Below are 18,624 nucleotides of genomic sequence, written 5' to 3'. Positions count from 1 at the left end.
CTGGCAATTACTAACACTGGCCCCTAGGCGGCGTGTATGACTGGCAATTACTAACACTGGCCACTAGGCGGTGTGTATGACTGGCAATTACTAACACTGGCCCCTAGGCGGCGTGTATGACTGGCAATTACTAACACTGGCCACTAGGCGGTGTGTATGACTGGCAATTACTAACACTGGCCACTAGGCGGTGTGTATGACTGGCAATTACTAACACTGGCCACTAGGCGGTGTGTATGACTGGCAATTACTAACACTGGCCACTAGGCGGCGTGTATGACTGGTAATTTCTAACTCTGGTATGGTGGCAAGCACGCACAGGACCGAAATCATCAGAAAAGAACTCGATGGGTTTCTTTATGTCTCCACCCTCTATGTAGTGCTGCAGAGTAATGAAACAATCTTTCACTTTGTGATAAAAGCATCAAATTTGGCACAAATTATCTTGCCTTGCCTTTGGAACCTAGTTTTTTACAAAAAGCCTGTGAGCCACCTGAAAATCCAAGATGGCCGCCCTTGAAAGCCATTTTATGCAGTTTTTGACCTGGAATGCGACTGGTTAATACATTTCTGATGATCTTGACATCAAAATATAGGTTTTTGAATATGAGCAAGTTAATTCTTTATTTAAAAAGTCAAAATTGTGATAAATCGTGAAGACAGAAGCAATGTAATTGCAAAATAGTGCCTTATGGCTCTGAATTTGACACAGTAGTTAGGAAGTATTATAATCGAAGTATATACTCAAGCAGTATAAATTTTTGAAATTCTATGCTTAAACGCTATAAACTTTCACAACTCTTGACTGAGGAGTATGTTGATTGATACCTATTCTTGTATTCTTGAAATGGAATACGCATAAAATAATTCACATTAGCATTACACAAAATTTAGGATTTTTCACAAATTGAGCAGAAGGGGACTTGGCTCAGTCCATGCTTTGTGTTACGATTAATGTATACATGAAAGATGACTATAAAGTGGGTGGATGCACAACTGAATTAATTGTCTTAATCATCACATTTGCATGCACACAGCTGTGTGCACTTGAGCCAAAGCAGTAGCACTTGCATCGTCCATGACATTCTGTCTTGCACCCACACTTTGTCAATTGTTGACAACTCTGGGCAATTGATGGAGGGACTTCCAGTAGCAGAGCCATGTAGACGCGTTTTGTGGAGCTCTGCTAGAATTGAAATTATGTATATAGTTCACAGATTGGAGTAAGGTAAATTACGACTAGTCGACAATTAGCGCATGACTTAACCTATAAAGCTGCTATATTTTCCTTTGTATCGCCTATTAGTTATTTAGTTACTATGTCTGGTCGTGGCAGACCGGCTAAGCCAGCTAACACTCCAGCTAGCACTAGCTCCTCTATGGCTAAGGACTCATTCGGACAAGAATTAATACTCCAAGTGATTGTTTCCCTAAAGGAAGAACTCCTGGCGAAAATCGATGAGAAAATGGAAGGCCAGACGGCAGACATTAAAAGTCAGGTGGACCAACTCAGGGAGGAATTGAAAGCGGGCATGGACAGTGTTAACGGTAGAATCGGTGCTTTGGAGCAGCAGTTCCAACAAGTTGAAGATGCTACTAGCGAACAGTCTTCTATAGTCAGTACTCTTGAACGTGAGGTGGCAACAATGAAGAAAGACATAGCTGATTTGAACGCACGCAACGAAGACCTGGAAAATAGATCGCATCGCTGCAACTTGCATATAATTGGGGTGAAAGAAGGAAGAGAGAGTGTCAAGGGGCCGGTCAACTACATATCACACGTTCTGGGCGAGACATTGGATATGGGGAAAGTGCCTCTGCTTGACCGAGCACACCAAGCTCTGCGCACCTTGGACCAAAGGGATGATCCCCAAGGAGGCCTACCCAGAACTTTCATTGTCAGATGCCACTACTATCAAGAGAAAGTGGAGATTCTCAAAAAGGCTGCGGGGAAACTCCTGAGGACGACCGATGGGGATGATCTCCGCATTTTTCCCGACTATAGCCTGGAGGTTAGCGGACAACGGGCCAAGTTCAACAAGGTAAAGAAACTGCTACAGGATGGCAAGATCACGGATCTCCGCTTCGGCGTTGTATACCCTGCTGAGCTGAAAATCACATTTCCAGATGGTACAGTAGAAAAATTCAAAGACCCAAGTAAGGCAAAGGACTATGTTACTGAGAAAATAATTAACAAGCCAACTGAGTAGACTAGGTGTCCTTATGTCAGACTAAATGGAGAATGTAGCCCTGTCGTTGTGATAGCAATAGGTTATTGATTCAAGGTAGCCTATTAATGGAGTCGCTGCGAGGTTACTAAACAGCACAAGTTGTGTGAAATGACAAATGACATTGTGGACTTTCTTATTTGAAGTGTGTCAGTTCTAGTGAGAGACATGGTAAGCTTTTTCCCATTTTTTGGATGTTTCTTGTTGGTGTGATTTGGACTTTAGCCCCATGTGGAGCAATGCTTATAGAGAAACCATTCTGTTTCTCTTTATATTGGGTTTTTTATTACTTTTTGTTCTTTTTTGTTTCTTTGATCTCCTTTCCACACTTTTTTTTTTCTTTGCAGTGGATCCTTATATCAGACGACTTGTATTTGTGGATATGCTAATGATATGCATTGAATTTATAAACCTACTTTATGGCATCAGTTGGTCCTAGTATAGCTGAACCAAGAACAAGGATGGTCACCTGGAATGTTTGTGGTCTTAACCACCCAGTTAAATGTAGCAAAGTATTTGCACACTTAAAGAAAATGTCTGTAGACATAGTTTATTTGCAAGAGACCCATTTACGCCTTAAAGATCATGGCAGACTGCATAAGAAAGGTTATTCATGGGTGTACCATTCTAAGTTTAATTGCAAATCCCGAGGTGTTGCCATTTTAATCCCTGCTGGAGTTCAATTCTCAGAGAGTGAAGTTATCTCAGATAAAAATGGTAGGTTTGTAATAATTAAAGGGATAGCAGTGTCTACACTTTAGACACACACAAATTGATATTGGGGGGGCGATCTCAATTGTGTTTTGTGTCCAAATTTAGACCGCTCTAATCCCACCAGCAAAACTATTAGCAAGGCGGCCCAGGCAATAAATTCTTTCATGCAAGCATATGGAGTTATTGACCCATGGAGACAAGTCAAGTTTATTTGTATAGCACTTTTAACAATAAACATTGTGGCAAAGCAGCTTTACAGAATTTGAACAACTTATGAGCTAATTTTATCCCTAATCTATCCCCACCTAGCATGCCTATGGCAATGGTGGCAAGGAAAAACTCCCTCAGACGACATGAGGAAGAAACCTTGAGAGGAACCAGACTCAAAAGGGAACCCATCCCCATCCAGGCAACAACAGACAACATGACTATAACATTAACAGTCCGAACAAAGTCAGCTTCGTTGATGCTATAAACCCCCCCACCGATGGAAACCCGAGTGCAAAACCGTTCACGACAACTGCAGTCCCAAAGTCAGCAAGTCAACTGCAGTCCCCAGCCACAAAAGCACCACTGCTAGAGTCCAGAGTGTCCTCCAGGCGCGACCCCCAACTGTCCACATGGGGCCGCCCTCCACAGGAGCGATGCGATGAGACTCTAACCAGAAGAGAAGAGAGAGAAAACACAGGTTGTTAGATATGCCCAATGTCACCTGAATAAGTAGGAACAGTATACATATTGCACTGAGTACAAGCAGGGACTCCGGCAACTAACTATGACAGCATAACTAAAAGGGGAGAGCCAGAAGGTAACACAGGCATGAGGGAGCCCCAGGACATAAAGCAGCCAGACACTACACCGTCAACAAACTCGAGTGAGCAAGCGAGTGGGGACTGACAGCATCCATACATCCCAGTTTACCAAAACACTCTGTCTGAGGACCCTCCAGATCTACACCTTTACCTCATGAACACCATTAACAAAAGGCTTGACTAAACGGATGTTTTCAGCCTAGACTTAAACACTGAGACTGTGTCTGATTCCCAACTGAGACACCAAAACCCGCGTTCTAAAGCATTTTCCTTTTTTTCCTCCTGTACACCAATCATATTCCAGGGTGGATAACTTTCTTATAGATGATTCATTACTGCCTCTGTTCAGATCAATCAGTTATGAAGCTATTGCTATTTCTGATCATGGTCCAGTTAATATGATACTTAGCCTCCCAGGGCAGGTGTTACCTCAGCGTGTCTGGCGCTTAAACCCACGATTGCTTTCAAATGATCATTTTATTAGATACATAGATTTTTTTTCTACAGACTAACAATTCCTCAGAAGTGAGCAGATGTATGCTGTGGGAGACTATGAAAGTGTACATCAGAGGTTTAATTATTTCATATACAGCAAGTGAGAATAAGAGATTATCTGCACACCAGAAAGAATTGCAGGATAAGATAAAGGAAATTGATCAACAGCATGCCTCTACACCCTCCCCTGAGCTTTACAAGGAGAGGCTACTGTTACAAACAGAGTATGATATTATGTCAACTAGTCAAATGCAGGACCTATATATGTGGTCCCGCAGTGAGCATTATGAACATGGGGGGGAAAGGGCAGGCAAGCTATTAAGTCATCAGCTTAGGAAGTCTGTCTCTGCAAACCAAATTACGGAAATAGCATTGGACGATGGTACGGTTACTTGTGATCTAGGACAAATAAATAGGCAATTCTATAAGAATTTGTATACTTGTGAAATGGCTAGTGATAGCACAATAACCCAGATGTTAGATGTACTGGAGATGAAAGGCATTGAGGAGTCAGATAAAGTAGCTTTGGACCAACCTATTAGTTTGGAGGAAATTGTTAAGGTAATAACACGTCTAAAATCAGGTAGAGCCAACCATTATGGGCATTGATGGAGCAAAGTGCAAGTTCCCCTGGGAGTTTAGCAGCGTTGGTGTGCGCTCCAGTGCCTCTTTTTTTTTTTAATTTTTTTGGGGGCTTTTTCCACCTTTATTGGATAGGACAGTGTAGAGACAGGAAACAAGCGGGAGAGAGAGAGACGGGGAGGGATCAGGAAATGACCTCGGGTCAGAATCGAACCCAGGTCCCCAGATTTATGGTATGGTGCCTTATCCAACTGAGCCATGATGCCCCTGCTCCAGTGCCACTTAGTAAGAAATATTTCAATAATAATCCAGTAGTGAGTGCAACACTTAAAATATGGTCTCAGTTTAGATTACATTTCAAACATAAAGCTAACTTACCATCTAGTCCAATAGCAGCAAACCCACTTTTTCCACCATCTATGTTGGACCCAGCTTTCCTGTTATGGAGTGGGAAGGGTTTGACCTATGTCAAGGATTTGTTTGTTAATGGCACATTTCTAACTTTCCAACTGGCAGTTCAACAGTATTCAATCCTGCAAAAACATTTCTTTAGGTATTTGCAGGTGAGAGATTATATTAGGAAAAACTTTCCTTCATTCCCTGCCCAGCCAGATAAAGACTGGATTGATGAGTGCCTCCATTACGACCCATCCTGGGGGGGGGGGGGGGGGGGAATCAGTCTCTAGGTTATATCAAATATTCCAAAGTGTTTCCACGCCTTCACTTAGCCATATTAAAGAGCAGTGGCAAAAGGAATTAGGGAGAGAGATTTTGGATGTGAATTGGCAATATGCAATGGAGAGGGTACACTCTTCCTCTATATACGGTATATCAGACATGGTGTAATGCAGTTTAAGATTGTCCATAGGCTCCACTTATCAAGGGCAAGACTTGCCAAGATATACCCTAACACTGACTCAACATGCCTTAGGTGCCATCTGGCACCAGGAACATTATTTCACATGTTTTGGTCCTGCTCTAAATTAGGTACATTTTGGTCTGAGATTTTTGATATGTACACACAGGTCTTTAGCAAAAACGTAGACCCTGACCCTTTGATTGGTATTTTTGGGATTGCACCTTTGGGACCTGAATTTACAACTTCACAATCAGTTGTCATTGCATTTACAGCTATGCTAGCTAGACGACTCATCTTACTGAACTGGAAGTCTGATATCCCTCCATCATATGGACGCTGGGTGGTGGATGTTATGGCCCATCTTAAATTAGAAAGAATGAGGATTGCCTTAGGAGGCTCAGAAAGGAAATTTTGGAAAGTGTGGCAACCATTTATAGATCATATACAGTAGCAAACAATTTCAGACCTTGCATATGATCATAGGATGGAATCACTGCAACTCCCCCCCCCCCTTTAATGTATTAATTTATTTATTTTTGTTTGTTTTTTAAATTTTCCTTATATTTTTGTGCTGTATTTGGTTTTTGTTTATTCTAAGTGAGGTTCTAAATGTTAAGCTTCTTTGTTGGGTACACTGTAGAATTGTTAGTATGTTTAATGTGTAATGTGTGACTTCATTGGAATCTCCTGAATGTATACACTGTAAGTCAACTTTGAAATCATGTGGAGACCAGAGAAAACTCAATAAAAATAATTTCATATAACTCTGGGTAATTGGTGGAAGTGTTGTCCACACTACTTGCCAAACATCACCACCTTTTTGCCACCGCCAGTTGGCAGGGCTCTCAGCACGCATCTGACATACAGTTGCTTGGGCACAGACACAGGCCACTTGGTATGTGGCACACTTCATGTGCTGTGTAAGAGATGCCTTTGTAGGGGGAATGGTATCATAGGGCCTCTGCTTTTGAGCAAATAAATCAAGCCTAGCCTCATCAACTCCATCAGCAGTGCTGTTCTTGTCATACGTTGTGACGACAAACTTCTCAAGCATGCTGAGATCTGCATCATCAGTTACTGGTGGATACTGACTGAGTTTCTGGAAGAGACCAGACACTTCAGGGCACACCTCCCATGTTTACCAAGCAGTCTTTTTGCCTTTACCACGGAAGGCTGACACCACATCACGCCCAGTGAATGCATGAAAGAACAGGATGCCACAGGATTTTTCAGGGCCTAGAATGTTTGCCATGTCATGAACTGGCAGCCACCTGATGGACTGACCTTGACCAAATTCAATCCACAGCTCTTTTAGGCCTGCATCCTTGAGAGTCCCAAAGGCATACACTGCAATGGTGAGAATCTTCTCCAATTAGGTGGAACTTTGGTTTTGTCAGTCACCCTGCTTCTATCTCGTTTTGATCGAGCTTCAGCCTTCAGACTGGCATCCCAGTAGACGTGTGTGTGAGAGAGAGAGTGAATGAGTGAGAAGGATGAGGCAATCATATTCTGTCTCTCATTTGGAAGTAAAACACATCAGTTTTGGCCTTAGACTGGTATTTTTACCCTTTATATCTTTCATTATCACTGGCAGGTCAAATTGACCTGAACAGTATGTGTGTAATATAAGCAAAAAATGGCTGCCATCTTGAAAACTAGCAGCCCTATTGATTTTTAATGACATCATTGAATTAGTTACATCAAAATACATACATCTTGATATTTTGACAATTAAAATATATCCAACCATTCAAGTTCTACAGTGAAAAAACATTTTTGAGATTAGATGCGGTGGCCAGGCGGCACGGTGGTGTAGTGGTTAGCGCTGTCGCCTCACAGCAAGAAGGTCCTGGGTTCGAGCCCCGTGGCCGGCGAGGGCCTTTCTGTGCGGAGTTTGCATGTTCTCCCCGTGTCCACATGGGTTTCCTCCGGATGCTCCGGTTTCCCCCACAGTCCAAAGACATGCAGGTTAGGTTAACTGGTGACTCTAAATTGACCGTAGGTGTGAATGTGAGTGTGAATGGTTGTCTGTGTCTATGTGTCAGCCCTGTGATGACCTGGCGACTTGTCCAGGGTGTACCCCGCCTTTCGCCCGTAGTCAGCTGGGATAGGCTCCAGCTTGCCTGCGACCCTGTAGAAGGATAAAGCGGCTAGAGATAATGGGATGAGATGAGATGCGCTGGGGGCGGCACGGTGGTGTAGTGGTTAGCGCTGTCGCCTCACAGCAAGAAGGTCCTGGGTTCGAGCCCCAGGGCCAGCGAGGGCCTTTCTGTGTGGAGTTTGCATGTTCTCCCCGTGTCCGCGTGGGTTTCCTCCGGGTGCTCCGGTTTCCCCCACAGTCCAAAGACATGCAGGTTAGGTTAACTGGTGGCTCTAAATTGACCATAGGTGTGAATGTGAGTGTGAATGGTTGTCTGTGTCTATGTGTCAGCCCTGTGATGAACTGGCGACTTGTCCAGGGTGTACCCCGCCTTTCGCCCGTAGTCAGCTGGGATAGGCTCCAGCTTGCCTGCGACCCTGTAGAAGGATAAAGCGGCTAGAGATAATGAATGAATGAATGAATGAGATGCGCTGGCCATCTTGGATTTTCAGGTGGCTAATGGGCTTTTCTGAAAATACAGGTCCTGGACATCCTTCATGCCAATTTTGATGCTTTTATTACCAAGTGAAAGAATCTTATGGAATATTGACTTAATCTGCAGGACTAATGCCTATGGGGTTCCGCTCGCATGGGCCACCTAAAACACATCACTGATGAGTTTTGCATTTTCATGTGGTCAGTTTAGTAGCCTACACACTTTGGGTATAAATGGAAATGTATTTTATCGCATATAAATAATTAATGTGCACACAATATACATTTCTAAGCTTTAGGGCTACACTTCCTTTTTATAATAGTCATACACAAAGTGATGATGGACTATTATTTATTTATATTCATCACATAGTTCACATACTTTGTGACAGGGGAGGAATACAGGGCAAAGCCCCAATTAATTTTCAACCCCTTTTTGAATGAATCTGCATGTCTTTGAAAAAGCTTCATGAAGCAAAAAAATGAAATGACTCATAACTTTATCATATTTATCAACATAAATTTTAACATTTAAAATTTTACACTCATTTGAAATTATTTAAAATAGAAAAACATACATTTTAAGGGTGAATGAGTTGTAGATATTCTAGTCTATTATGTTTACGTGATGGTTGAATATTTCTTAGCTTATCTATTTACCTTCTCACATTTTAAAATCATTTTTCAATTTTATAATTTTAAATGTTTTTAACCGTAAAATAATTTTAGAGGAAACATGTTCATGTCATGTTAATTTTACACACACACACACACACACACACACCTCTGTATATAAACACACTTTATTTTTATTTTAAAATTATGTAGTTATCCTGAATTCAGAGGCTTTAACAATAATATTGCATCAAATGTTTAGGAATTACAACAATTATTTCCATAGCATCTCCATTTTCACAGACTCAAAAGTAATTGGACAAACTAACAATTATACATATAGCTGCAAGCAATGAAGAGGGGGCCCAAGTCCAGCAGGGAAGAATCACCACGTCACCTTGATCTGATCATGCTAAAAATGTGGCTGTAAGCACTGATAGTAAGTTTATTTCAATTGAGAACTGATCAAGTGTAACTGACATACAAGCTTGTGTCCTGTTTAAATCATTTGTCACTGATTTGTCTTCAATGAATGAATGTTTTTTAAAATAAAAAAAATGCATCAAAGCACTCTTTTTAGGGTTGTTCTGAAGATCATCTATCTCAAGTTTGATGAATAGTAAACAGAATTTGTGGACTTTACAAATTCCCTGATATTTTCTTTTTTTTTTTTTTAATGTTGGCTGTATCAATTAAGTTGAGATAACAGTTTAATCAAAGCATTGCTGAGATGTGTCCTTACATTCTGTTTGGTGGCTTCAGTGCTGATTTTGATTGGTTGTCACAGACAAAGTTTTAAAATAAAAAATCTGATAACCTTAACGAGCTTTGGTCTGAAGATCATTTGTGCCAAGTTTGGTGAAGACTGGGTAAACTGTTAAAATTGGCTGTTAAACTTGGCTCATTGGTAGGGGAGAGCAGGGAGACTTGGGACAGGGGAGACTTAGGACAGTTCATATTCCCATAAATTAATTTCAACCAATCAGGTTTTAGATTACATCATATGTTAGATGTTGCCCATTCGAGTACCCTATTTCCTTTGGAGCCATGAAGCTGGACACTGCAGTAAGGTTTGGCCCAGGGCTTTACATTAACTCTTTTGCTCACCGGCCACTGTGGCTAGTGGTTTTCCCGAGTCACTAGCCATTCAGCCTTTTCACTAGCCACAATTTTGTTGCCAGGAAATCGCAGTTTTTTCTTCAACATGATACGTTAATGTTCGGAAGATCTAGATTTAATTATTAATGGCAGCGTATAATGTAGCACTCAAGTATTCAGTGCTGTTAAGGTAGCTCCCTATATGAAAACATGCAACCAATTCAGACAAAAATATAAACAGAGTATTCTATTTATTGAACTCAAATTCAAGCCCCTTACAATATGAAATATCGTATAATGTGAAAAATAACATTCAGTACAACTGAACTGATTCTAATATTAAAAGTCCAATTCAAAACATTTATCATTGAAAAACACTTGATGTTTTGATATGCAAGTATTATGTGTATTATCAAGTCTCATCTCATTATCTCTAGCTGCTTTATCCTTCTACAGCAGTGGTTCTCAACCGGGGGGGGTGGGGCGCGGAGGTACTCCAGGGGGGTCGCGAGTAGGCTTCATGTATGGAGGAAAAAAAAAATCTGGGGCTAACAGGCTATAGTAGCTAAGCAGATGCAACACATTTACCCATGTCAAAATGCAGGACATTGGACTATTACATACAAATCAATACTATTATAAAATCTATCATCAATCTATCATAAAATCTTGTGTGTAGGTTATTTTAAGCCCGTGACGCGAACATGACGCAACGTCACGTGAGTGAGTCTGCATACCGTGGCCACCGTGTGAGTGCTTGCCACACACACACACACTGGTCTGGTTTCTTGCCGAGTTAACTCGTGCCGACTCTCGCTAGTCTACTATCATCAATCCATCGATACAGCGCAAAACCCAAATAGTCTTTTTAAAGACTACTACCCCACACTGTATTTTTGCTTTCCCCATTTCAGCTCTACCCAAATAATTTGTTGTTTTTGTTGTTTTCTTACTGCTAGTCTACTACCCCTTTGCCTTTTTCACCCTGCGTGTGAAAAATCCAACTGTCCCACACACACACACACACACTCACACGAGTAAGTACACCATTCACACCTCGTTAAAATTTGCAACTATAAAATCCCCGAATAAAGATATCGATCGTGTTTCTCACTGATAAGCCCCATACGTTCCCTCTGGTTAGCCCCCTTAGCCTACTACAGACTTAGCCTACTACAGACTTATCGTTACAACTTTATTACACACGTTTATTCACAAATACTTTAACAAAATGGATAGATTTCTTGTCAAAAAACCCAAGACAACTGACGTAGGTCTACCACCAGCTGCGAGAAAGCTTCGGAGGTACGATGAATCATACCTGCAGTTTGGTTTTACTGTCACCTCTGATCTTCGTCCTCAGTGTGTCGTGTGTGCCGAGGTGCTGGCAAACGAAAGCATGAAGCCATGCAAACTTAAAAGGCACCTCGAAACGAAGCATGCTGGCCTGAAGGACAAACCGCTTGAATACTTTCAAAGAAAGCGTGATGGCCTGCATCAGCAACAGGCAACAATTTCCGTGCACAGCACTGTATCTAAGCAGTGCCTGGAGGCATCATATGTGGTGGCAAAAAGAATAGGTAAGCTAGGCAAACCGCACACTGATGCCGAGAAATTCGTTTTGCCAGCTGCGCAGGACATGTGCAGAATATTCTTCGGGGATAGTGCAGCAGCCAAATTAGGCACCGTGCCACTTTCAAATGACACAGTTGCTCGGAGAATTGCTGATATGTCCAGTGATATCAGAGAGCAATTAATACAGTTTATTAAAAATAGTCCATACTATGCCTTGCAGTTGGATGAGTCTACCGATATTGCTGGACAGGCACAGCTTCTTACATATGTCAGGTATGTCAGGGATAAATTAATTGAGGAGGATGTCCTTTTTTGCCGCCCTCTTCAGTCACACACAACTGGAGAGGCCATCTTCAATGTCCTTGATTCATTTATTCGCGAGAATGGGTTGGCGTGGGACCGATGCGTTGGCTTGTGCACGGATGGCGCACGAGCAATGACGGGCCGTGAGCAAGGTCTAGCTGCTCGCGTTAAGCAGGTAGCTCCACTTGTAAAATGGACCCATTGCATGGTTCATCGCGAAGCACTCGCTGCAAAAAAAATGCCGTCTCTGTTGGAATCCGTGCTGAACCAATCAGTAAAAATGATCAACCTCATCAAGTCACGGCCGCTAAACTCTCGCTTGTTTGAGGTCCTCTGTCAGGAGATGGGGTCAGAGCACGAACAGCTGCTTCTGCACACTGAGGTTCGCTGGCTGTCCAGGGGGCGGGTGTTACAACGTTTATATGAGCTGCGAGATGAGGTGAAGCGGTTTTTGACACAAATCAATTCAGACCTGGCGAAAAATCTGGATGACCCTTTGTGGCTGCTGTGTCTCTCCTATTTGGTCGATATATTTGACCGCTTGAATGGCTTGAACCTGTCTTTGCAAGGCCGAGAAACTCACATTTTGCTTCTCGCAGAGAAAGTGGATGCCTTCAAGCAAAAACTTGACCTCTGGTGTGGCCGCATCAGTCGGGGGAACTGTGATATGTTCCCAAGCCTTGCAGACTTTATCAGTAATGCAGGCACTTCCCACGATTTCTCATCTGTCTTTCAAGCAGCGTCAGAGCACCTGTCGGTAATGAGAAAACAGTTTGCGGCATACTTCACTGAGGATTATCGCTCTTTTGCGTGGGTTCGAGATCCATTTGTGTGTACTGCTGACGAACTTCCAGTTGACATGCAGGAACAGCTTATTGAGCTGAAGAGTGACAGTAGACTTAAGGCAGTCTTCACCTCATGCCCTCTTTCGACATTCTGGGCAGCATTGATGCAGGAGTACCCGCAACTGTGTGACGTAGCCTTGAAACTGCTCATCCCATTCGCATCGACCTACTTGTGTGAGGCAGGATTTTCAAAAATGACTGCGCTCAAAACGAAATATCGCAATCGTGCGCAAATTGAGGAAGACTTGAGACTGTGCTTGTCAAACATTTCGCCAAGAATCGAGGATCTTTGTAAGGCAAAGCAGGCTCAGGTCTCGCATTAACGCAAATGCAGATCACAAAGGCACAGTAAAAAGTAAAACCTAAATTCACGCCTGGTCCCAATTCCCAATGATATCAATAGCCAGCTAATGATAAGCCTAATAAAATACCTAATAAAAACACTAATAATAATAATAATAATAATGCCTATTAATAATAATAATAATAATAATAATATCAACAACCAACAACAGCAATAATAATAATAATAATAGGCCTAATAATAATAATGCCTGAAAGAACATAAGTCTTGTACTACTGCCAACAGCTTAGTAATGATAATAGGCCATAATAATAATAATAATAATAATTATAATAATTATAATAATGCCCGAAAGCAGATTAGAAATGTGGTGCTACTGCCAATTATAACAATAGCCTAATAATGATAATAGGCCTATGTATTTCTATGGAATGGATAATGCTACTACTGCTGCTACTACTACTACTACTACTACTAATGATGATGATGATAATAATAATAATAATAATAATCTAGCCCAGGGCTATCTATCTATCTATCTATCTATCTATCTATCTATCTATCGGTCGATATAAGGTGCTGTAGGTCAGGTGGCGTCACTGCGGGTGAGTGTGTTTGGGGGGGTGGGGCGAGAAGAGGGGCCCCCAACTGCAATGAACCAGCTTTGGTGGGGCCCAGGTTGCAAAAGGTTGAGAACCCCTGTTCTACAGGGTCGCAGGCAAGCTGGAGCCTATCCCAGCTGACTACGGGCGAAAGGCGGGGTACACCCTGGACAAGTCGCCAGGTCATCACAGGGCTGACACACAGACACAGACAACCATTCACACTCACATTCACACCTACGGTCAATTTAGAGTCACCAGTTAACCTAACCTGCATGTCTTTGGACTGTGGGGGAAACCGGAGCACCCGGAGGAAACCCACGCGGACAACATGCAAACTCCGCACAGAAAGGTCCTCGCCGGCCCCGGGGCTCGCACCCAGGACCTTCTTGCTGTGAGGCGACAGCGCTAACCACTACACCACCGTGCCGCCCCTGTATTATCAAGTATTATTATATATTATGTATTATCTATTAATAGTATGTGTGTGTGTGTGTGTGTGTGTGTGTGTGTGTGTACATGTGTAGAGAGAGACATTAAATGTCCTCATTACATTCATCATCAGATGAGTCTGAATGGTCCATGAAAAATGGTCTTTGTGACCTGAGGCTTCCAGCAGGCCATAAGTTGATAGCTGGGGCGGGATCAACTTCTTTCCAATCACGTGAACGTTTCTAAATGGCAGCTCCATCCTCTCCAGCTCAGCCGACTTCATGACAGCCAGGGATTTGAAAGCAATGCTGTCCTGTAGTGAACCAGCCGTCTTCGCCTGTTTTGATGTTATAGTACCGATGTGTGCATTCGACTTTTCGTGGTCCTTTATAGTTTCGAGTTTAAAATTACTGGTGCCTGTCTTTGCCATACTTTCTACAGTCTTCGCAGTACATGGTATTTTCAGTTTTGCTATGAACTAGCCAATCTCGCCCGAACTTCCATTTGTCATTGAACTGTCTTATCTTCCTATTAGCGTCTTGTTCATCTCCATGTCCATAGCCAGCTATGAGGCCACCGAGGTCCGGACCTCAGTCATTTTTAAGAACTGAAAATACATTTGTATGCTAAATATTCAACTGGATAAAAAAAAAAGAATAACATTAAAACGTCTTTGTAAAAAGTGCATTGTTAATGATGTTGAACGTTGATTCTGTCTTCTGTGTTTGTTTCGTGCGCGCGGCTCTGAGACCAAGAACACAAAAGCGAAAGAGCGTGGGACTCGGCGGAGGAACGCAATGCAGCAGGCACGTTTTTTTTCATGGGAACCATCAGCGCACTTTCATCAAGCTGTTCAATTTACATTTTTGAAGCAGCACAGTTGTAGCCTGCCTTGTTTGTGATTTTAAAAATAAATAATTCGATAAGCCAAAACAATAGAGTGGAAAGTTTCAACTTATGTTTGCCTTGGCTAACTTTGCCTAAAACATGGTGGTGTATCCTGATTTTTTTTTTTTTTACCAGAATTTTTTTTTTCATGTTGGTGTAACGGATGCCATGTTGTTAATGCATCTTAGTTACATAGGCTACATGGTTAAGGTATCTTTTGTCCTCATTGCTTGGGCCAGATCAAACCATTAAACAAGCTTAAATTATTCTTACTCTTGCCACATACATGATTTTTTTTTTTCAAAACTGATGATATTCAAGCCCTGTGATGACCTGGCGGCTTGTCCAGGGTGTACCCCGCCTTTCGCCCGTAGTCAGCTGGGATAGGCTCCAGCTTGCCTGCGACCCTGTAGAACAGAATAAAGCGGCTACAGATAATGAGATGAGATGATATTCAGTTCAAACACCATTAAAAGTAATTTCAGGAATAGATCTCGTGTGATGTATAATTCACCCCTCTCATTTAAATATGTCAAATGTTTCGGCGCGCGCTTTGCGCATCATGGACCTCGGTGATTTTAAAATGCTACTCCGGCCCTGCTCATCTCTGCCCCTTTTTCCCTGAGCAGCAGGGTTTGAAACTCCAGCTATATGCCGCCACATAGTGCGCTTGTCAGTCGTCAGGAACTTTGTTGCTTCCTTCATTAACCGCAGGTTACCGTGTCACTGGTTTTATCTGAGCCGTTAACAAACGCTCTAAACAATTCTAACATGTCAGAATGTTTATGCAGGTGCTCATGGGAGTTGTAGGCGCGTAATATCACATTGCAATGTGTTTATTATATCAGATGCCTTCAGAGAAAACTACAATTAAAATATATTGTCATACCACAGAATAAACCACCCGCCAAAGTGGCTAGTGGGACTAAAGTCATTACCCGCCAAAGCCAAATTTTACCCGCATTTGGCGGGTGGGCAGGTGCTAATGTAAAGCCCTGGTTTGGCCAGTTTAATATTTTAGTCAACCAAAACTTGTATTTTCTACTTCACCTCCACCTCTATTCTATGGTGTAATGTATGCTGGTGAAGTCGGGATTTGTTGGGAATTAACGTATGTAGCCGAGAGTTAACAGATATATTATTATTTATTAGACTTAAATTCTGTGCAGGGTAAAAAACAAAACAAAAAACCAGAACAGCTCAATGGAGAGAGTTGGGACAGTTCATGTTACAGGTTTTTTCTTGTGTTTTACAAATATAAAATTGTTTAAAATTTTTTGTTAAAAATGTGGGCGTGTACCTGCATGAGGATTAAGCTTATTTCTGTTTTGTCTAGTCAGGTTTGGGTAAACTGACTTTTTTTTTTTTAAGTTTTGATAATATAAATTAAACATGAAGGCCTAGGTATTTTAATTTTGTTCCATGTCACCCCTCTATATCCCAAGTCTCTCAACATAATGTCCCATGTCTCCCCTCAATGTAATGTCTCCTTGCAAAAAATAATGACAGAAAAAGTGAAGCCTGAAGGCCAGTCTATGTGACAAGCTGAGAAACTAATGTTGTGGTAAGAGGGTAGAGTAAATACTCTCTAATGCAATATGAATGTGATGCTACTTGCAAAGAATTTATCACAGTCTTCAAAAGCCAAGAACTTGTCCCAAGTCTCCCTTACTTTAAAAAATGCTTCCTCATTTTTGAAAATTGGGCATATGGTTCAAAACAGTGTATATGCAATCCTCTCTGATTTGACGATGTAGTAGTGAAGAAGTGTCAGACATTTTGAGAGTTATTTTGCTATCATCAATTTCACAAAGCAAAACAACTCACACCACTAGAGTGTTGCCTTTAGAACTGTAATGCAGAGGTGTTGGCGTAAAAAGTCCAAAATTTTTTCCCATGAATCTTCTTGTGCATATGCATGCGGTTTGGTCTGTCCACCCCAAAGCAGGATCACTGTGAAATCACACACACACAGAATATATACAGATAATGGTGATAAATTCATTATGAACAGGTGTTACACATGGAGGTTTCTTCAAAAGACTATACATACCTTTCTGCTTGCCAGTAACTATGACACTGGAGGCTCTGTGGTGTGGTGTGTAGGGTGGCTCAATCAGGTGACCTGTACCATGATAGATGAAGATCTTGAGCAAATGCCGATTCCCTGCCTTTTCAGTTATTCTCTCCATCTGAGGTCAAAGAAGGGAAGGTAAAAAGGATTTAAATAATTGTGATCACATATGGCAGTTGTAGGGCAGTGAATTTTTAAAGTGATATTTTGGCTGTCAAAATAAGGGACTCTGTAAAACAATGACAACATACACTGAGCTGTTAAGGTAGGTGTACTTACTGGGTGGCCTTATATACACTATCTACAGTAGATATAAAAAGTCTACATGCCCTGTTAAAATTGCAAGTTTTTGTGATATCAAATCTTTTTCCATCTTTAATGTGATACATCAGTTAACAAAATTCAAGTGAAAAACAAAAATGGTTTAGGTAAAAAAGGAAAAAAACAACCATAAAATAACCTCCAAGCATGCACACCCTTATAATAAGGCATCTGTGTGGCAGCGCGGGCGTGGTCAAGCATCGGTCTGCAACCGGAGGGCGGAGTCGGGGAAGGTAAGTGGCAGAATCACTGCACCTGTCGTTAATGTGTTTGTGTGTCTTCCCCAGTGACCGCTCCCTATTTAAGGAGAGAGAGCAGAGGGAGCTCTCTCCCCAACCAGACCACTGATGTGTGTGCGTGTGTCTGAGTGTATATAGAAGCTGAAAAGCTGAATAAAAGAGAGTTTTGTGAACTTAGTTCTGGCCTGCCATCCTTCTGTGCTCCACCCACCTACATGAACTGTCACAGTGGTGCCGAAACCCAGGACCTGCACAGAAGGACGGCAGGCCAGAACTGAGTTCACAAACCTCTCTTTTATTCAGCTTTTTTTCAGCTTCTATATACACTCTCACACACACTCAGACACACACATCAGTCGTCTGGTTGAGGAGAGAGTGCCCTCTGCTCTCGCTCTCTCTCCTTAAATAGGGCGCAGTCACTGGGGAAGACACACAAACACATTAATTAACGACAGGTGCAGTGATTCTGCCACTTACCTTCCCCGACTCCGCCCTCCGGTCACAGACTGATGCTTGACCACGCCCCCACTGCAACAATATGACTTTGCTCAAAATTAACCAATAACATTATAACTCGTTCAAAGGTAAGTATCATACGCCTATCATCAGTGAACTGACCCCAAATGAAGATCAGCTGGTTTTGAAGGACTTGGTCCCCAGATTGCTTACAAAGCATGTATGGGAGCTCCTTTGCAAAATGTATCAATAAGGAGAGGGGGGAAAGAATTTCCAAAACATTAGATGTAGCATGGAACACCGTGAAGGCCATCAACAACAACTGGAGAAACTGAGGCACCACAGTGACATTACCATGAACAGAACGTCCTTCCAAAACTGATGAAAGGACAAGACAAAAACCTATGACTGAAGAGGCTGCTGAGAGGCCTACGACAACATTAAAGGAGCTGCAAGAATATCTGGCAAGTACTGCTCACGTGACAATAATCTCTTGTATTCTTCACATATCAGGGTTATGGGTTAGAAAGGCTAGATGGAACCCCCCCACACACACACACCAAAAAAAAAAAAAAGTGTTGCCAGGCAAAACAAACCTCGTCCGGTA

The 18,624-nt window shown here is 42.0% G+C and overlaps 1 protein-coding gene across 4 annotated transcripts in view; it reads right to left on the bottom strand.

Annotated features, from left to right (window-relative positions):
• Nucleotides 1-9,067: 9,067 nt before the first annotated feature.
• Nucleotides 9,068-18,624, bottom strand: part of LOC132869751 (acyl-coenzyme A thioesterase 1-like) — a 53,255-nt gene continuing 43,698 nt past the window's right edge. For all 4 annotated transcript variants that reach the window (XM_060903135.1, XM_060903136.1, XM_060903137.1 and 1 more), the window contains exons 9-10: nucleotides 16,981-17,119; nucleotides 9,068-16,880 (exon numbers count right to left, since the gene is read on the bottom strand). In XM_060903135.1, the coding sequence (XP_060759118.1) occupies nucleotides 16,759-16,880; nucleotides 16,981-17,119 (261 nt within the window). In that variant the 3' untranslated portion in view covers nucleotides 9,068-16,758. The remainder of the gene's footprint in view (nucleotides 16,881-16,980; nucleotides 17,120-18,624) is intronic.

Source organism: Neoarius graeffei, chromosome 21 (genome assembly GCF_027579695.1).
Source record: "Neoarius graeffei isolate fNeoGra1 chromosome 21, fNeoGra1.pri, whole genome shotgun sequence".
In the NCBI taxonomy this organism is placed as follows: Eukaryota; Metazoa; Chordata; class Actinopteri; order Siluriformes; family Ariidae; genus Neoarius; species Neoarius graeffei.
Note: the sequence above shows the minus strand (reverse complement) of the source record. Positions and strands in the feature narration are given on the sequence as shown.